Raw genomic sequence first — 21,954 nt, 5'->3', positions numbered from 1 at the left:
CCTGGCCCTTTTTTCCGGTTATATTCTCTGAAAATCCCCAATCATCCTGCCAAAATATAATAATTTTGGAACTTCACTCTTCAGTTTTATTCACTCCACCCCAACCCTGAGCTTTTAATGCTGTACAACGATGTCCGTCCCCTGTGGAACTTCATTTCCTGTTAGTTGTTCGCATATCCCTTCCTCGCCAGTTAGTCCCTTCACTCTGGTCTCCTCTATTAATGGTAACGTCCTCAGCCAAGGTCTCCTAGGCGCCATGGTTCACCGCTTCTTTAAGGCCTTCCCCCACATTTCTGTGGTACTGGCTGTCCACCTAGCATAACATGTGGCATAAGTCCGGCACTGCTTCAGTTGTTTTATCTATATCAGTCATATGAGCTCAACTAGACAGGAAACTTTTTGAGACCACAGAGAACCTACAACCTACACCAAATGCCATGCTAGCCACTAGGATTTAGGATTTTCTGAGAATTTACTATGTGTCTAATTTTATCCTAGTCCTCATCATAATATTTAAGAGAGGTGCTGGTTTCATCTGAAAAACAGGTGAGAAAATTAAAGATCAAAAAGATTATAAAACTTACCCAATATCACATAAATATTAATGGGTAGAAGGGGGAAAAGACAGAAAACAAGGCCAAGAAACAGGGCAATGGGTAAGCTGAGGACAAGCTGAATAACCAGAGCCTCAAGAATGTGAATTCCCCTCTGCCCATTTGGAAGGATGTCGCGCGTGCGTGCGTGCGTGCGTGCGTGCGTGCGTGCGCGCGCGTGCGTGCATGTGTGCGTGCGCGTGCGTGTGTATCTGAAGGGAGGGCTTTTTAACTGTTCAATGCTTATTCATTAATAACTCATAAGACTGTAATGAGCATGCCTACCAAGTTTGTAGATGACTCAATGGGATTCTGATAGGAACTATAATGCAAAAATCAGAGAAATAGATTACTCTAACATAAAACAGAACTTAACAAAGTTAACTAATAACAAAGCAAAATTTAAGTGGGATAAAGTGTCTGGGTTCAAATATCTAATAGCATAAGTACCTGAAGAGAAATAAAGCAAGCAATATGTGTATGAATGAATGAATGTATGTATGTATGTATGTATGTATGAATAGGGCAATGTAGCTACAAAAATAATGCCATGAAATTATATAAAAAAGTACATGTCTAACGTAAACATTACATTGATTTTAATGTTATTTTGGAACAAATTTAAAGTTTTTCTAAAACTGTACAATTTAGAAACCAAACTATTGCATCTGCTCAGATGAAATTAATGGTGCAATAAAGAATCCTCAGATTTCACAATTTACATGTTGACTGAATACATGGACTCCATGTAACCCAAAGCTAAGCTGCTAACATATAATTGAAGGCTGACATCATTCCCCAACTTTTCAGTGAAGGTATAAGATCAGATTATGATAGGTCTATCTGTGAAAGCAACCCCAAAATTATGACTGTAAAGTGGCACTTAAAAGAACCTTGTTAATCCCATATCTTATCAGATCAAGTCACTCAGTGTATTACAAGACTTAAAGGAAAACCTTAATAGATTGTCACCCCCTGATGAAACTGAGGAGCAGTTTTCATTCTTAACATGGGAAAAGGCATTTAACTTCACCTAACAAAGCCTACTGCAAATGGACTTTCACCAACATAACAATGGTACTGGGTAAGTACCAATCAACAATCACTTCTAGGGGAAAAAAGTAATGAAAACTTCATTATCACTAAAGAATGGGAACATTCTGGCTTAAACATTCAAGTCTCATATGAAACTGTGGAAATGGCCTGTGGCTAAGTAAACTGTCTCCAGAACCCACACCCTCTTTCCCTCGCCCTAAAGATTTGGCTAGTTTCATGGCTGCCAGCTATAGGATGTTTTCCTGCCTCCCTTGCAGCTAGAGCAGTACATGTGACTAGGCCCAATCAGTCCCACATAAGGACAATGGTTTATGATTATACCTTTCTTTCTGGTCCCCTGAAACTTGAATGTTGATTATACAACGGGGGAATGCTGTCCACCAGAGTTGATAATGCAACTCTCTCTATATATACAAATTGATTATAGTATGGTATACATGGAGAGAAGTTCAATGGTGTAACTCCTTTAAATAACTACCTTACAATTTCACAAGATGAATTCCAGGAAACTGGAACATGCTTTATCACAGAGGGAGAGGAGGGATGTGGTGTGCAGCCAAGGTGGGGTAGATGAATGAACAGAGAAGGGATGTACACATGTAAAAATAGAACCAGGGGATGGATGGCTATGAGCAAGCAAGCCAAGCAAGTTCAAGACCCAGAGCCACATTTTTCTTTGTTTTGTGCCAGTCTTGGGGCTTTTGTTCTCAAAGCTAGTGCTCTACCACTTGAGCCACAGCTACACTTCAGGCTTTTTGGCGGTTAATTGGAGGTAAGTGTCTCATGGACTTTCCTGCCTGGACTGGCTTCAAATCACGATCCTCAGATCTCAGCCTCCTGAGTAGCCAGAATTAAGGTGTGAGCTACCAGAGCCCACCAGAAACATGTACTTTAAAAATTAAATAAAAGCAGGTAAACCTTCCTAGTGCATTTAATTTGGATATCCAGGATATGTAATTATTTAAAGATTATAAAAAAAATCTTAGGACATTTGACACAATTTAGAGGGTGTGATAGCTGAAGGTATGACATCTGGTTTGCATTTTATGCTTAGAAAATATCTCTATTTTGGCTGGGAAGGTGGCTCAGTGGTAGAGCGCTTGCCTTGCATGCCTGAGGCCCTGGGTTCGATTCCTCAGCACCACATAAGCAAAAAGAAAAAAGCCGGAAGTGGCGCTGTGGCTCAAGTGGTAGAGCGCTAGTCTTGAGCTGAAGAGCTGAGGGACAGCGCCCAGGCCCAGAGTTCAGGCCCCACGACCAGACCCCCCCCCCAAAAAAAGAAAATATCTCTATTTTGACTGGCCATATCTGAAATGCTCAAGGACCACAGTGGCTAGCCTAGTGGCTGGGAGAGAGCAGATGGGCGTGGGTCCTTCCTTCAGGAGTCTATGGAGTGGAGATGCCCTGCTGGCCTTTAGCCTGCCTGAAACTTTTACTTCAGAAGAAACAATGTCCACTTTGTTTGCACCACTGTAGTTCTGGTATTTTATTGGAACAGTTTATTCTGTCAACTTCTCATTTATGAAACAATTTTTGCAAAGAATGGACAGGTTTACAAATTCACATTGACTCTCATCAAAAAACCCTCCAAAAATATAGGCCAAAGCCAGAAAGTTGCCATAGAAATACCCTGAGCAGTGGGAAATACATTTCAAAATAATCATATCCGAAAAGAGCATGTAGTTCCTTAGACTTGTTCTTTTCTCATAGTATCAATCTCTGTGCCTCCCAGAAAACCAGCCCACTGGGCAGCTGAAGAGGGAGGAAAGAATTAGAGAATGTCAAATCATTTGGCTCCTAAGAAAATGAAAACTCAGGCAGTGTTTCCCAAAACAGAGAAAGAATTTTCAATAAAGCATAGAAACTAACAATAGAATAACCCTGTGGATCAGAATACGGTAAATCTTCCTTTTGTAAAAGGAGGTAGAGACTCAAGAAACAACCAAGCCAAGGCTAGTGACTAATATCATTTTTATAGACATACTGGGTCTTGGGTTAACACCCTTTCTATGACCACATAAATGAAAATAACCACCTTTATACAGCAAAAATCTCTGGGCACAAACCCAAGAGCTAATCTCAGAGGACGATTCAGAAGCAATTCCTGTCTCACTCCCAGTTACACAAAAAATTTGCTAAACATGTAGGTCAGTCAACAATAGTCTTTCTTTAAAATTATCAGATAATTAATTCATAATAAAGAGATACGAGACAGTGAGCCAGATGACTCACTATTTGTGTATGCTATCAGATTTCCTTAAGTTTAGAAGCCAGGTTCAGAGTTCCACACTAGTCTCCACAGACTCATGTGTAAGCAAGAAGGATGGCCTGGGGTAGGTACTTTGAAACTGGGATCCACTTAGCTAGCCATGGTGCTCCATTTAAGCGTAAATGTGTCACTGGCTGCAATGAGACAGAAGCAGCCTTACCTGCTCTCTCTACCTTCAGAACTGAAGTCTGAAAATGCAGGCAGCCTTCAGGAAACAAACCAACCAGGCTATCCTTAGATCCTTGCCTGCCTCAGAAGGATTCTACCAGCAGGAAGAGCTCTGCTACTACAACAGGCGTGGATGATGTAAAATCATTATATGGGTCTTAAGTTTAGGGACATGAGATGAATTTACTCTGTTTAGAGTTTCTGAATTTAGGGCTGGGAAGGTGGCTCAGTGGTAGAGCGCTTGCCTTGCATGCATGAAGCCTGGGTTTGATTCCTCAGCACCACATAAGCAGAGAAAGCTGGAGGTGGTGTGTGGCTCAAGTGGTAGAGTGCTAGCCTTGAGCTGAAGAGCTGAGGGACAGCACCCAGGCCCAGACTTCAGGCCCCACAAGCACAAAAAAAAAAGTTTCTGAATTTAGTAATATTGATGACATATGTGCACCTGCGTATATATTAACAATGGGGGAAAAGTACAAAAAAAAAAAAAAAAGAACCACATATCCTGATCTCTCTGTCATTTATCACAGTTTGTGACTTGCCAAGTAAGTCTTCTTCCCTCGCTTCCTTTCTTCCTATGAAAATGCCATCATCATAGTGGACTTTACTAGCTACAGTTCGGTGAGCGTTAAGTGACAAGAAATACCAAGTAGTAGAGCATATGGCTAGCAAGGTCCAGGCTTTGAGTTCAAATCCCAATACTTCCAAAAAGAAGGGAAGGGGAATGGGACAAGGAAAGGAAAAGAGAATAGGAAGAGGAAGGGAAAGGGGAAGGGGAAAGGGAAGAGAAAAGGAAGGGGGATGGAAGGGAAGGAGAAAGGAAGATAGGCAGGGAAGGAAGGAGACAAGAAGGAAATGGAGGGAAAAAGCAAGGGAGCAAGGGAAAATACCAAATACTGGACACTGCCCGGCACCTGGTGAGCATTCAGTACACAAGCGCTATTCTTTACCTTCGTATTCTTTATCTTCGTTAGCAAGCTGTACTTGTCACTCTTGTACTCTGAAGTAGGCATGGCACCACTGAAAGGTGTGATATTCCCACCTCACCCCCGTGGACAATGAAAGGAGTCCCCAAGATAAGAGGAGTGGTGTATTTATTGAGTGGGAAGAAGTGAGAACTCTGAGAAACTGCTGTCGGATGGAAAAGCATGGAACAAATTCATATGCTGAAGCCCTAATGTGATCTTGTTTAGATGTGGAAGGAGGATTTTTGCAGATGGTACAACTTTTTAATCAATGAGGTCAATAGAGTAAGCCCTATACAATATGACCAGTGTCGTTATAAAAACAAGAAATGTGGACAGGGACATGCACACAGAGAGGATGTCACATGGCAATGAAAGCCAGGATTAGGATGATGTACCCACAAGCCAAAAACTACTGGCAAAAATGGCACAATCTAGAAGAGGCATCCAAAAGACTCCCTGATGGCTGTCCCAAGGAACTACCTTTGCCAACAAACACTTCAATCACAATTCTAGCCTCTAGGACTGTAAAAACAATGAAATTCTGCTGTTTTAAGTATCATCCAATTTGTAGTGCTTTGTCAGGGCAGCCATGGCCAACTAATACAAGGTAATAGTCAGCAAGCAAATGTCTCATTTTCAAGGCTCTGAAAGATACACAACACTTGACTGGATTTCTCTGCAGAACTTCACTGGAGTCTCAGACCTCTACTCAATGAGGTCATCACTAATACATTGAAAAATTACATCTATGAGCAAAGAGGCTTAGCTCAATGCTGAATTTGGCCGAAGTTCCTCGGTCTACAGAGTAACTTGTATTTTAAATCTTCCTATTTGTGTATGGAGTGGGGGAGGGGGCAAGAGGAAGGAGGTTCAAGCATTGGTAAACACTTATTATACAAATGATTAAAAATGCCTTGAAAAAATACTTTGGCACAGATGTGGCTAAGTACGCTTATCTCAACAGGCAGCAAATTCAGACCCTTGACTGAGCAGAATGTGTCTGGTTCCTCAAGATTCACAGGTTGGTGCATTTCTTTGAATGAAGGTTGCAACAGCTGGTAGCTGCTACACAAAGTTTATCACTAATTTCATCTTGTGCAAAGCATGCCATTTTAAACGTGCTGTTTTGATCTTTTTAATGGAATATCCACTTGCTTCCGTGTGACCATGGAAAGCACAACTGGAAACAGAAATCTTTCATAAAATTAAATGCACACCCACAAAGTAAACTGTGAAGCCTTGTATCCCCATGGAGTGGCATTTCTCAAGATTTGTTGCAAAGATCTTTCAGTTCCATTTCCTACCCTTCAACTTCCACCCATTTCACTCAATGCAGTAAAAATTGGCATTTGAAAAGAAATTCCAGAAGCCTGAGCATTTCATTAGCAAAGGGAAGTCCCAACCTTCTTGGCTTCCATTCCCATGATGACAGCTCATTTTTCCAAGTGGAACCACATACCAGTTGCTGCAAATATTTAAAGAGGTAAAGAAGCCACTCGCAAACTAAAAGATAAAAGATGAAAAACAGTCTACCCATTTTTAAACTAGAATGAAAACATTACAGTGCTCTACTGAAATACTCAGAGCCAGGAAGTGGCGGTGTAGCTCAAAGTGGTAGAGCATTAGCCTTGAGTGCAAAAGCTCAGGGATAGCACGTAAGCCCTGAGTTCAAACCTCATGACTGACCAAAAATGACCGACAAAAAAAAATTTAAGAAAGTGTTAAGGAGGACAACAGTTATATTTTATGTTGGGGTAAGCGGAGGGTCGGGAAGGAAAAACAACGAAAACAAGAGAAGAGGTGACACTGTAACTGACTTATGTAACTGTAACCCCTCCGTAAATCACCTTTACAATTAACAATATTAAAAAAAAAATGTTATTCTAACCCAAGTGCTTAGTGCAAAGGACTATATATAATTAGAAGCATATAAACATGAACTCCAACTTATAGAAACAAGAGGTTCTCATTTGACCCTGTATATAGTTCGTTCATTTTTCTCTATTGTTTTTTCTTTCTTCATTTCTCTTAGTTTTTTTGTACCTTGTGTTTTGCATAACAGACAATGCAATATGTGAAAGGGAAAGGGAATCACAGAAACAACAGGACAACGGAGGAACCACCGCAACATTGATATTCACTTGATACTAGGCTGGATATGAGCATTACAACTTGAGGGGGGGTAAGGAAGGGGTAAGTGGGAGATAAAGAGGGATGGTAATGATTATTAAAACACATGTACTTATTGCCTTACCTATGTAACTGTATCCACCCAGCTCATCACCTTTCCAATTAAAAAACTGAAATTAAAATTAAAATATATATATATATTAAAAAAGAAGAAAAAAAAAAAGAAATACTCAGAGCCAGACCAAGACACTGTCTTGAATTCCTAAAGTCTTACAATTTTGCAGTGTCAAGGGCAAGTTTGGGGACTCAGTCTACCCATTGTGCTAGTATTCCTCTTATATCCTTCTTAAGAGAGTATTTATCACCAGCCTTCACATTTAATAACAAGCTATATCATCTTGAAGGTCCCTTGGGTATTTATAATCAATTTGTAATTCAGCTTCAGTTATTTCCTGAGTGTTTTTTTTTCCTCCTCCCCTTTTTTCTTTTACATGTTTTTTTGTCTCATTTTATTTTGAGATAGGGTCTTATTTTGCAGCTCAGTCTGGCCTGGAACTTGATAGCCTCAAACCTACCTTCTTCCTGAGCCCATCTCTCAAGCGCTGAGATTATAAGCAAGTGTTTGTCACCATGACCAACTCACCAGCTTCTTAGGAAGAGCAAGAACCACCATACTTTCCATTTCTCTTCTATCCCTTCTCCATTATCTAAAACTAGTGTTAGGACTTCCCAAAATTTATCATCATAAATGTGAACTGAAAACTACCATCTACCACAGAAGGTCCTTAGTTCTCTTTAGCTTCTGTCAGTACCTTCACAGGGTCCCAAATAAATTTGGAGATCAAAGCAATGGTCAATGACTCTACCTAACTACAACCCACAGAATCACGCTAGGTCCCTCACTACACTCACAGAAAACCGCTTTGGACATCAGGCTGAGTCAAAGTCAGATGTGCAGAAAGGATCCTGTGAATTACATTTCCATCTCCCGCGTGGCAGAGGGACCTAAAGGCCATACACGAGGCTGCTTGGAATCACTCTTGTCCCTCCTCTTACTCCTTTTTATTCTCAGCCATAACTGAGCTGGCTGACACTTCCAAGACAGTGACTAGATGAAATGTGATCCCACCAATGGGTCACCTCTCTTCCCTTTATCTAAGCATGAACCTGATCTGCCATCCTCTTCTTCGAACCCCCAGAAATACAAAGAACTCTTTCACTCTCCTCTGCCACACACAAAGAAAACTGGGTGGTTGATGGCTCAGGATATTTGAGTAAGACCACTCCCTTCAGGTGAAGATTATAGCTTAGCTCATTTAATTAAGCGTAATCATTTGTACATTTTGTTTTTTTTCTAGTAACAAGTAAAACATGTATGTAGATACTGCTCCAAAAATATCAACTGTCAACTAAAACCAAGCCTCCCTTGCTCACTCATATGCAACAATTGTTACCAGGTTATTCTGTGCTCAGGAGTCTATAAAACTGTGTGCATGTGCATGCTGGTACTGGGGATTGAACTCAGGACTTCAAACCTCACTCTCTCATTCAACTTTTTCTACTCACAGCTATTCTCTACCATTTAAGCCACACCTCCAGCCCAGCTCTTTTGCTATTTAACTGGAAATAAGAGTGTTTTACACTTTTTTGCCTGGACTGACTTCAAACTGTGATACTCAGATTTCAATCTCCTGAGTATCTAGGATTACACGTGTGAAACTAGTACTCAGATGCGTATAAACTTTTTAATCTTATTTTTTACCATGAGTTTCCCTATGGGAGAAAGGCTACTTACTGAGCACATATACTTCCTAAGCAAAGGCCCTGGATATGTGTCTGCCATCTATTAGTGTATTTAACCATCCCAACAACCTGTGAGGTTAATTATACTATTTTCCCTTTCTTTCCAGGAGATGAATCTAAGGTCAAATGAATGAGACATTTGTCCAAGGTCACAAGCCTAAATCCAAGTTCAAGCTGCTTTTCTAGATGCTCCCTAGATCACTTGCCCTGTTTCAGAAACTAGAGTCTCCATTCCAAAATCCTTTTTGCAAAAAGCCTGGGCTCTGGGAACCCATAACCTTGGTCGAAAACATTGGTCCCACAACATAGAGCTCTAAGGACATACACACACTGCTGAACCTCCCCGGGCCTAAGTGTCTTCACCTAAGGCTTGTGGCAACGATAAATGGATTTCACAGGAAAAGCACGGCCGAGGACCTGACAGGTAGTAGTAACTACTTTAAAACGGTTAGCTATGACGATCATATAGCTGGTTAACAAACCAGAATTGGAAAGAATTTTTTTTTCCTTTTCTTCTCATATCCTCCACTTAACTACACAGTGATGTAGCTTGGAGAAACAATTTGGAAAGCCCTGTGAATTTGTCTGGCTCCATTTGACCCATTTCCTCTGCTTTCCTCCTCTCCCCCGGAACTGCTCTTCAAGCATTCCTTCTCTTCACACTCACTGCCAAAATCACAACCTTTACTGTTGCCAAACCCCAGAAGCGTTTACTAGTTATTACTGTGATTTTTTTTTCAAATCATGGAATTATTTCAACTTTTATTTCAAAACTGGTTTCCAGCCATACCCTCCCTATTGTCACCAGTGTAAAAGTTTTAAGCTCCAAAGTTTATGGGTCTATCATTCCCCTCAGACCCAATCTTGCTCATGTACCATGGCACTCTAAGGCAGACAAGACTGTGTTAGAATAATCTTATTGTGTGAAGACTGAGCTACCCAAATTCCCTTAGAACGGTATTAAAAAAAAAAAAAAACAGCTGTTAACCTGACCGTATAACTTACAAACCCACATCTGTACAACACTGTAGGCTTACTGGCCCTTTCCTCTCTAATTAAAAGCCAGATATGTAGGCTTGGTATCACCTGGCCAGGAGATGAGCAAGTTTAAGATTTTGGAGGGAAGAGGCAATAAGAAGAAGTTCGATTACTGGGGTCCTCCTTGCGGCCAGTGGTGAGCTCTGAAGCTTTGACTATGTCAATTTACATTCTCTTTGCGTTTTAGTTACTTTACCTAATAAATAAGAAGGTGAGATCAACTTTTTTTTATAAGAGCCCTTTAAATGAGACTGTATTTTTGTAGTCATCCAAAAAGTATCTCTGTCTGGCCTGGGTCTTATCAGAGCAGTGAGCTACATGTCATATCTGTAGCCTTGGGGGATAAGCTTCAGCCAAAAGTAGATGTGCATGTGACATGCTAGCCCTAAAAGACATAGGCTCCATTTACCGCAAAAACACAAGTGTGCCAAGCTGTCAAAAGAGAATTCATGGTAAGGCAATAAAATCCAGGTTCAATTCTAATAACCTAATTCTAAATAATAACTGAGCAAGCCATTCTGAGACTGAGACATGTCAGGGCTTCCATCTGAAACCCTCCCCCTCACATGAATTTCTCTCAGGCAACAACTCTGCTCCAAGCTTCTGGAATGCAGTTAGTATAAGACTGGAATCCCAGGAGCATTTGTGAGGTAACCTTTGTCAAAATAGCACTACACGTAGCTCTGCTATGCTGTGCTACACTATGCTTTTTTTCTCTAATAAGAGAGACTGTGTTTCCTAATACTGACATCACAGTGGTTCCTCCAATCCAAATTCTTTTATGATGAACAACAGCTCTCAGTTGTAATCCTAGCTACTCAGACGGTTGAGATTGGAGCAGAAGCCATCAGATTTCAGATCTACTTAAGTTAACCTGGGTAGCAAAACCTCTAATTAACCAGCAAAAAGCCAGAAGTGGAGCTGTGTCTCACGTGTACAATGCCAACCTTGTGTTCAAAAGTCAGATGACATAAGGCTCTGAGTTCAAAGCCTCAGTATTAGCAAATTAAAAATTTAAGAAAAGAGCCCAAGAAATTCCCTGGAAGTGAAGGTACAGGCAGCAATGGGTCTTACTACAAAGGCCATAAAAGAGACTTCAATAAACTCCCTCAGGACAAAAATCACCTCCCAATAGGTACTTATTTAACCCTCTTCACAAGAACAGCTCTTTTTTAAATGACATTCTAAATCACTACACAACTTTGGAAATGCTAGGGTCTTTACTGATTCCCCTCCCCCCACTCCCCATTTAACATAATTTATTCCTTCCTCTATAAAGTATAGACCTCAAGAATTTTTTAGAGGTCATTTTTGAAAGCTGTACACATAAACATCAAAAAGGGAAAAGCACGCCCTAGCCAACAGAGTGCTTCCAGCTTCTGTCATGTATTAAGGCAGGGCCTTATCAGGCAGCAATGGGGACTGTTCTTGCAGCCCTTAGAACTGAACCAGGCAGGACAGGGCAGGGCAGGGCAGGGCAGGGCAGCCAGACCGTGAGTCAAGATACACTTACATCACTCTTCCTGAACTTTGCTTTCAAGCTCTTCATGTTTAATCCATTCAGCCTTCCACAGTCCTGGGAGATTTGTCAACACCTAAGGAGAGAAATGAATGAATGAATGCAGATTCCCAAATAAACATACAGAGGTTCCCTTCGGACTGGATTGCAACATCAGCCATGGGTAGGAGAGAGATCCTGGGTCAGATGGCAGTCTGTTATTGGCTAGATGGGAAGCCTAGGGGATGTATGCTTTGTGCACCTGTGATGTGCTCCCTGGGATAACTGACATTTTCTAACTAATCCAAGCTTCATTTTTTGTCCTTATTCATTTTAATTTTGTCATTATTTTAACTGTCATATCACTCGTGTCTACTAATGGCATTTGGAAATATGTATTCATCATGGGCTGCCTTAATGAGCTAATTAAACTGTGTATTGCTTTATACATTTACCATTTTACTATGATGAAAATACTTGAGAATCTGGTGATTTTCAAGCACATAAAACATTATTACTTATGCTAGAGTATGTGTGTATAATATATATATATATATATATATATATATATATATATATATATATATATATTACATTGATCCTTCCTTGTGTCTATGTTGCTGCCTCAAGAGCTCCTCCCTGGCTTTGAATGTGCTCAATCTCATCATTGCTGCTGCCATTAAAGCAGGTACCTTTGAAACCCAGTCATCATAAAGACCTCCAATGGCATTCATCTAGAGGCCATACGGTGACTGAAGTGACAGAATGCATGTTTCCTTGGAAACTGTACACACTGTAATTACACAAGGTTAACTGCCAAGAGCTTCATCACAGAGAATATTGGGCTGGTGGTAGCTGCTCACCAAGTACCAACTCCAGGGCAATGGTTCTCAAGGCCGGCCCCTCCCATCACCCTTATCATTCACCTACATTTCTAATATAAACTCCTATGTTCTGACTGATGTATCTTCAATCTTCCCCATGTACTTTACCACCCTCCTTGGGAATAATCACTTCACTCTTTGCTTTAGTAAGTAACACATGTAAAGATTCCACATATAAATGCAGCCTAAATACTAAAAAGTTTAATTCAATTTTCACTACAGAAAATGCTGTATCTATTTGGCTATGGTTGGGATGCAGTTTGCCCCCAAGGACTCATGGCTGAAAGCTTGGTCTCTCCAGTGGTACTGTGGGAAGTGATACAATCTTCAAAGATAGAGCCTAGTGGGAGGTGTTTAGGTCATTGGGTTGGGGTATGTCCACAGAATGCTGGTCTCCCGGACTGAGTTCTTACGAAAGGACTTGTAAAAATAAAATACGAAATAAATCTTAAACCTCTTACTAAATCTCTTACTTCCCCACAATCTCATCTTTCATTTTTCCCTGACTTCTCCAAGTACTTTCCTCCTTTATGATATCATCTGCCACAAGCTAAACTGATGCCAGTGTGAGGCAGTCCTTTAAATTTACATAACTGTGAATATGCCTTTTTTTCTTTAGAAAGTTATCTAAAAACCAGTATGTCATTATAGAAACAAACAAACACACCAAAAAACCAGACTCTATGCTAAAGTAGTTCCTCTAACTTCATTTAGCAAATATACTATCTGCCTCCTTTGGAAGATTGCAACAGTGAAAAATGGTAAGAAAAACACTTCACATTCCAGGCCATTCACTTCTTATTTGTTTTTCCAGTAGTTGTTCCTGCCCTCTGGCCCCCTCCTAAATGGCACAGTAAAAACTGCCAGGAACAATAAAACCTCTTCTTTCCACACAAGTCCCATCCCACTTTAAACAATGCAAGGCTCTCCAGGTCCACCTGGGGGCCCTGGCAATTCGGAATTGGTACTGGAAGAGATTTCAACTGCTTCAAAATTAGAAGTTTGTGGTCTTCTGGATCTTGAATGTAATATTTTAAATACATATACAATATTTTCAAGGGAAGAAGCTTCCTGGTTTTCACTGCATTCAGCAAGGTACTTGGGTCCATCTTCAAAGGACCACAGAGCTAGCAAGATCTCCGTTTTCTGGAGGCAGAAATGTCCTTATAAAAGTCTCTTGATGGAATTCGGAGCCAAACCCCTAAGTCTGACAGAAGCTGAATCTTTTTTCCACTGCCTTATAGGTCTGCACAACTAAAACCAAAAACTCACAATCTATATTAAACACATGAAACTTGGTGTATTTCTCTTTTCCATCAAAACCCGAACATGCATGAAGTGTGGAATTTTTGTGTACTGGCTAAGAAATACTAAAGTGCACTATCATAAAGGGAAGATCACATGTGAGCAAAGTCCTATCATATAGTAGGTGTTAGATAAATGTTAACTTCTCAAGAGCCACCTGACAAGTGAAAAGATGAACTCTGTGTGTGTGTGTGTGTGAGATTTAACTGAGGGAATTGAGCATGCTAGGCAAGCCCTTTAATACTTGAGTGTACCGTTGTTTGGATTTTGTGTGCTGCTAGTGGAAGATGAACTCAGGGCCTCACAATCTCGCACAGATTTTTCACTCAAGGCTGGCACTTGTATCACTTGAGCTACAGTTCCACTTCCAACATTTTGGCTGGACAGAAAGATGATCTCACAGACTTTTCTGCCTAGTCTGGCTCTGAACTGCAATTCTCAGATCTCAGCTTCCGGAACACCTAGGGTTACAGATGTGAACTTTCAGCATCCATCCTGGGTTTTTTATGTTTATAGCGCTATCTCCTCTAAACTGATTTTTTTGGCCTTTCTTTCTTTGTCAAAACTGAGGATTGAACGCAGTGGCTTATGCTCACTAGGGTAGTGCTCTACCACTTGAACCATGCTTCTAAAACAAAAAACTGAACTTTTGTCAACTAGTACTATCCCAGTGGAGTTGGTCCTAAGGAATGGCTGACAAATGTTTCATACAGCTAGCCATTATTGTAAAAGCCTTTCAAGGTCATCTCAGATTCCTCCCCATTCTTACCATTCTGGTCAAAACTTATTTAAGAAGATAGAAGAAAAAAAATGCAAGCAACAGAATGGCTGTTGATCCTTCCCATAGAAACTGAATCTCAAAGGGCAGGGGACCAGGAATTTCCTTGGTTGAATCTCTACACACTGAAGTTTGAGAACCTAGAATGGATAGACAGATGTGGGAAACTGACTTGTCAGAGTGGGCCTAGCTTACAAATCAAACTGGAGCTGGCTTTCCATGTCAAAACAATTTTTTTCTTTTTGGTCCAAGACTGGGATTTGAACTTTTGATCTAATGCTTTCACTCACTAACACACTACCTATGACCTGAGCATGCCTACAAAACAGAAATAATAATGACCATTTGAATATCATTCCTACACTACTATTGGCTCATAATTTCCATACCAACTATTTCTAGAAAATGAAAAATATCCCTCAAATTTAATTCTTTCCATCCTCTAGAAATAGCCAAGAAAAAAGACTAAATCAATGCAGCTGAAAGGGGAGAAAAAGAGAAGCCACAACTGTGCAAACCCACAAAGTGCAGCCCACCGAGAACTACACAGCACATTCATTCTTTCATTCACCCAACACAAGGCCTGAGGCAGCTTTTCGAGGTCACAGAGACTGGAAGGATGTTATGTTAGCTTTTTGGTATATTTGGCTTTGGCTTTTTTTTCTTCCCATTTTTAAAGCAGGCAGTGAAAAGTATGCAACTCTCATTTGAAGGGGATTAAAGAAATAAAGTAACGGATTCCAAACGTTCCCAGGGGAAGGTAATTAAGTACTAAATAAATGTCTTCCTGGAGCCCAAGGCTCTGGGTGTGAGAAGCTGTGTGGTCCATGGTATACATTTCCAGGATTATAAAGATGGGGAAAGAGATGCTGAGAATCTATGTAACAGTTAGAAGCAAGAACCAGAGCTGGGTATAACTAGAGTTATTAAAAGGCCACTTCTGTCCTGGCATTTGGAAAAGGTTCTAACACCTGGAAGCCATGGCTAGTAGGAAAAACCTGGGAGGTTATAGAGAAATGGTGTCAGGTCCCAAGAGGGGACCCCTGATTAAAACATCAGACCTCAAATCCACATATCCAAGGAAATGTCGAACAAATGAAGAAACTAAACTATTTCTCATTGTCAATATGTACTTCAGTATTTTCTCAGACAACAAATAATCTGTCTGCAAGCAAAGAAAGATTTTTTTAACCTATTTTAGCAATTCTCTCGATCTGGTAAAACAAAAACTTTATTCTGCAATAGTCTCTTCAGACCAGCAAAGGTGTCCTGAACAGTATAGCATTTCATACCATCCCAATTCCTCCTCATGGGCAGAAGCTATTTCAAGTCTCTTTTCAAGTCTCAGTGCAATGCATTTTGATCTACAGTTGAATGGCTTATCTGCATGACTGATTTTTTTTTTCTGGTACTAGGGTTTGAACTCAGGGCCCCATACTGTTAGGCTGGAACTTTCCCACATGAACCCTGCTCTCAGTACTTTTTGCTTTTATTATTTTTAAGGTCTGGTGGTTTTTGCCTAGGGCTGGCCTGATCTGCGATGTGCCTATTGATAAGTTCTGTGCAGCTGGTATGGCAGGGACCACCCCACCATTTCCAGCCTAGGACCAAATTTTAAATATCAATTATGGCAAGGAAGAGCATGTACTATTGGAGGACTCAGAAGTGACCAAGGTAGTAAATAGTAAGAGTAGAAAACAAGCAAAAATCTTGCAACCAAAAAAAAAAAATAATTTTTTTTAATCTCACAACTAGGTATTAAATCCTGCAGAAATTCAGGATAAATCGGGGTGGACTTCTAACACACCTTCAAGGAAGCACAGGATTTGGGTGGGCTGAGGTGAGGGAGGGGACAAGAGGGTACGTGTCCTGCCTGGATCAGACACCAATGTAACATCTCCAAGCTGTCCTACCAGCCCCCGTCATGAGACTGAGTTTGTGTGTTAGGAATCATCACACACACAGTCCTCTTCAAAGACCAAGCCTCCCCAGACAAAAGATCCATTCTTTGACCCCCTCATGATGAGGGAGGGATTGAAGTTCCACTACTCATTTTCAGTAAATTTGAAATTTTACATCTCAGATAGCCCACTTACTTTGGAAGAGAGGCCTTTTAGGATATAATTTTCATTTGTTTACTACATACCTGGGCCCTAGCCACTGGCATATAATCAATCAATGTTTCATGAATTAACATGTAGGTAGAGATACAAATAGTCTTCACACTTCCCCTTTGACCTCAGCAAAGTTCTCTTTGATCCCAATGCACTATGACATCATTAGCTTCATAGAGATTTGAGTAAAGGCAACACAGTGATCAGGTTTCCCCATGCACAGATGAAAGTACCAAGTTCTGAAAGCCTCCACTCTTTTGGCCTTACCAAGTTGTCCATCCCTTTTCCTGCCCCCTTCTCTCTCACTGCCATTCTCCTTGAGTATCCAGATGTCACAGAATGCTGGGCTTTGCAAAGGGCAAAGGTCATCAAACTGAACCTTGGCAAGGAGTTCCTAGGGTGGAGCTTTTAGCAGCCCGATTCTGGACAAAGCTGTGAAGCAGGCCAATAGTTCTTCACAAGACAAGGCTGCTCTTGGTGCTTCACCTGTGATTCTACCCTTGCTCAACACTAAGTAAAACACATCATCCTAAACAGTTACACTAAGGTTTGATCTCCAACCTTACCAAGCATTTCCTTATTATTAATACTCAGCAAAATGTCATTAGGGCTGAATGAACCTATGAAAAACAATGAATGAGCACTAGGTGTGGAAATGGGAGCATGAAGACTCAAGCCATTTTATTCAAAAGTGGCCAGAGATGATGCAAATGTTCAGAAGACTTGGAGCTCTTGTACCCTTTCCTCACATGCAGGGTTCAAAGGTGAATGTGTGTGGAGTCCAAGGAGGACTGTCCTTTGAAGAGCACTACATCGTGATTCCACCATACCTATTCAAACTCATGGGGGGGGGGAGGGAGAAGAGAGGTAATCCACACTTGGAAAATGTAAAAGGTACAAGAAAACCGCTCTAGACTTCAAACATGAGAATGAAGAGAAGGACGATGCTTTACCATGTCCATGTGTGTTTCCTATGGGCCTCATATTGATAGCTCACCTCACAGGAAGTAGGGTTAAATTTCCTGGAACAGGGTGGACTAGAGGGCAGGGAGAAGCTGACACCTGATGAGGAAGCAACCCCCAGCAGCTAGACCATCACCTTCCTCGGCAAACAGCAGGAGGGCTCCATCTTAAGTGAGGTGAGGAGAGGAAAGAGGCCTCCCACAGACTGCAGTTTAAACACAGAAATGCATTTCTCACAGTGCTGAAAACTGTAAGTCAGGGTGGAGACAGGGCTGGGTCTCTCTGTGAGCCTTCTCCCCTCTGCTGTGAATAACCAACTTGCCTCCTTCGTTTTCACTCAGTTCTCCTCTCCATGTATCAAAGTCCTGATCTGAGGACTCCACTGTTACTATGCGAAGGCTGACATAGGACTTTGTTTTACCTTAATGACCTCCATCAAAACATCTTCGAATCCAAATATTCTGAAGTACATAATTCAGTCCCTAACACTCCCAGAAAAACCCCAAGATCAAGACTCACACCACCAGCTGGAGCCAGGTCAGATGGCTCGCTACATAATAGTAGCTCCTCAGGAGGCTGACGTCTGAGAATACCATTCAAAGCCCAGGGAAGAAAGTCCATGAGATCCTTTTCTCCAATGAACCACCAAAAAGCTAGAAGTGGCTCAAGTGGTAGAGTGCTAGCCTTGAGCAAAAAAGCACAGAGACAGTGTAGAGGCCCTGAGTTCAAGTCCCAGGACTGGCACCAACAACATCATCATAATAATAACAGTAATAGTGATAATAATAACAGCCAGCTGCAAAAAATGAGACTGTCCAGCTACGGCCCACAGGCAGGAATGCCACAGTCCCTCTCACCTCTCATGCTCTCAGTCACCTGCAGTTTAATCAGAGAAAAAATCCCTTGAGAGTTAACAGGCCATAGAGGAGGAAGGGCAGCATGGTGAGGTGAGGAAAGAGAGAGAAGGGGAAGCTACTGAACTTTATCATTACTCCGTATTAGATACTCTGGGCTGAGGACAGAGCTTGGTGCTGTCATATGCTGGAAGGCCTCAATCGCCAACACAGGCAAAAAAAAAAAAAAAAAGAAAAAGAAAAAGTAAAATAAAGTGTTAAGTTCTGAATTAAGAGTATTAGGAAAGCCAGGCACCAGCGGCTCACACCTGTAATCCTAGCTACTCAGGAGGCTGAGATCTCAGGACCACAGTTCAAAGCCAGCCTGGGCACATAAATCCGTGAAACTCTTATCTCCAATAAACCACTCAGAAAACTGAATTAGCACTGTGGCTCAAGTGGTAGAGTACTAGCCTTGAGCTGAAGAGCTGAGGGACAGCGCCCAGGCCCAGAGTTTAAGCCCGCCCCACAATTGACCAAAAAAGAAAAAGTATTCTAAATTTGAATTAACTGTGGAAAGCTTTTTTAATCAAGGCTGAGGATGTGGCTCAGTGATACTGTGCTATACCACAGAGGACCGAGTGTGCCCAATGTCCTGAATTGGATCTCTAGCACCCAAATGTTATTATTATAAGAATAATAGTAATAATAATCAGGAGAGTCTTATGAATTCATCCAAAGAATGTACTAACTTCACTTTCAAGTTTGAGATAAAAAAAAAATCAAAGCTGCCTATGATTTATGTCTCTATTCTTTTTTTATTTTAAAGGTGATATATAGAGGGTTACAGTTACACAAGTAAGGAAATGAGTACAATTCTTGTTGAATATTGTTACCCCTCCCTCATTTTCTCCTGCTTTCCCTCCCACCGAACCCCCCCCCCAGTTGTAAAGTGTATCTTGTAGGTATCACTGTTATACTGGTTCACCCTCTGTCCTTTGTCTCACCAAACTTAATCCACAAACAGATGTGTATATGGATAAATGGATGAATTAATGAGTGAACAAATGAATAAGCAAATTCCAGTGAGCATTACTTGTGGGTTAAGTACTTTCATACATATAACTTCCTTTTTAAATTAACTAGGGTACAGGTTGATTAAAATGAGCATTAATTCCTGTCATTTCATCTTTATACATTGTATACATATAGTAAAATATCACCTTATTCCCGTGTGTATAATTACTGTGTCAATTTAAAACTAAAATAAATAAATAAATAAATGTTTTTACAGTAGTTAGGAAAAACTACCTAGCAATAATCTCACTTTGGAATGAGGTTTAAAAAAATACTGTAATATCTCACATTTTTTAAAGAAAATAAATGAGCACATTCTTTGAAAACTATAAATGCCACTCAGATACTGCTTCACAGTAATTATGCAGTAAAACTCTCTTCAGAACATTAATCTCACCCTTGCCTTTATCCAAAGGATGTCACTTCTCTGAGAATTAAACACATCGTCCTTCTTTGAGAATTAAGCCTGCCATCCACCAGGACTGATGTTGGTCCATGAATCAGACAGAGCCAGCGGCACTGAGCTGAAATTGGCCATGTCCCCAGCAACATTACTATCAGCTGTCAAATCAGCTACTCACATGCTCTAGTGAGCCTACCAAAGTCCCAAGGTGACACCTGCCCTAAATCTATGCAACTTTAAAAATCTAAGCTTTTCCAAAACAAACTGTCTCCAGATATAAAATCATCCCAGGACTAAGAAATTCCATGTGATTACTCCTTATGCTGAGGTTATTTTTAATATATCCCTAAAGTCTCCTCTCAATTTATGGGGTTTTCTTTTTTTCAGACCTGGAGCTTGAAGTCAGGGCCTGGGTGCTTCCCCTGAGCTTTTGTATTCAAGGCTAGCTGTCTACCACTTCTGCCACAGCTCCACTTCAGGCTCTCTTCTTGGCTAATTGGAGATAAGAGTCTCATGGACATTCCTTCCTGGGCTAGCTTCAAACCACAATCCTCTGATCTCAGCCTCCCGAGTAGCTAGGATTGCACATGTGAACCACTGGCATCTAGCCCTGTGAAGTTTTGGGTTTGTTTGCTTTTTTTTTGAGTATTTTTTAATTTTATAGTTTTTGTAATTCTATCAATTTATGTTCATTTCAATATCTCCTTCCAGAAATACCACTAGGTTCCCCTCTCAAGGGAAAAACTGCCCTGTACGTACCTAATAACCAATTCAAAGTTCTACTGGGTGTAGAAGTAGTACATATAATCCCAGTTCTGCAAACGGAGACAGAAAAGGTAGCAAGTTTGTAGGCAGCATGTAATAGATAAGACTTTATCTTAAAAATAAGTAAATAATCAGGTCCAACCTAGCAGTCAATAGTGAAAAATGCAAAATAGATACTAAATGGTATCCCTAATGTAGAGAGCAGTCTGACAGTTTCTTTAAAAATAAAAAATGTACCCTACGAGCCAGCAATTCCATTCCTATGTATCTAACCATGAGAAATGAAAGTAGATCCAAGCAAAGACTTGTACGTGAATGTCTACAGAAGCAATATTTATAACTGAAAAAAAATCAAGACTAAAATATCTTCTAGGCAAACTATGGCATGGTGACATCAAATACTATCCAAAGAAGAGAAGGAATGCAATGTGGAACCACGGAGCATGGAGAAGACTTAAAAACATAAAGCTAAAGGCCACATTCTTATGCTTCCAATTTTACAGTATGTCTAGAAAAAACCAAGGTATAGAGATGATTCCTAATTGGCTGGAGTTGGTGACAGGAAGTGATTACAAGTGGCAGGGGTTTTTTTGTTGTTGTTTTCTTTTTTTCCCTGGGATGAGGGAAATGTTCTAGAACTAGATTGTGTTGATTAAACAACTCTGTCAACTTACTAAAATTAACGTAGCAAAATATAAATAATACCTCAGTGAAACTGCTTTTAAGGAGCTCACACTCAAGAGTAAAAAGCAGGTCCATATGCAAAGTACTTTGGTTGTGAAAATGATCTTTGCAATGTGGGGAAGGGCTCTGTTTATGTTTGTATTTTATCCCCGCTTTTACTCTAGGAAAATTTTACTGCCTGAATTGGTACATTGCATATTTCATCAGCTCCTTGACGAGGTTTCAGAAATAGGGACACTTGAGTCACTCCACACTGGAATGTTGGAAGTATCATTTCTAGTGATCACAGTGGTTCCAATAAGCCTGCTAGATATCTTTTATCCAGTCATCTGGTGTCCTAAATACCTGTCAGAAGAAGGGACCATAAGTTAATACAGCACTCACTATAAATGCTGCCAACTGAGAAAAGGAGTGCATGGAGAACCCAAATATGACTCTGCTGCCCAGCCACCATGTCTAGACACCCTTGATCACTATGGGTTCCAGCAAGGGTGTTTCCCATCTAGCCTTATATGGTGAGTGCTTGCTTCCCCTCCCTTTCAGGTAGCCTGTTCCTTTCCTTCAGCCTAACACTGCTGCTTTGCATGCCATGATAGACCTGGGAGGTTCAGTTTCCTCCGCAATCCAC

At 40.7% G+C, this 21,954-nt stretch overlaps 1 protein-coding gene across 3 annotated transcripts in view; it reads right to left on the bottom strand.

Annotated features, from left to right (window-relative positions):
- Rai14 (retinoic acid induced 14) overlaps positions 1–21,954 on the bottom strand; it is a 119,116-nt gene that overhangs the window by 81,818 nt on the left and 15,344 nt on the right. For 2 of the 3 annotated variants that reach the window (XM_070040994.1, XM_070040997.1), the window contains exon 2: positions 11,536–11,617. In XM_070040994.1, coding sequence (XP_069897095.1) covers positions 11,536–11,571 — 36 coding nt within the window. In that variant the 5' untranslated portion in view covers positions 11,572–11,617. Of the gene's footprint in view, positions 1–11,535; positions 11,618–16,633; positions 16,695–21,954 lie in introns of those variants that run through there. The other variant, XM_070040995.1, reaches the window with a different exon arrangement.

Source organism: Dipodomys merriami, unplaced genomic scaffold, assembly GCF_024711535.1.
Source record: "Dipodomys merriami isolate MVZ:Mamm:240054 unplaced genomic scaffold, mDipMer1.0.p SCAF_30, whole genome shotgun sequence".
Taxonomy (NCBI): Eukaryota; Metazoa; Chordata; class Mammalia; order Rodentia; family Heteromyidae; genus Dipodomys; species Dipodomys merriami.
Note: the sequence above shows the minus strand (reverse complement) of the source record. Positions and strands in the feature narration are given on the sequence as shown.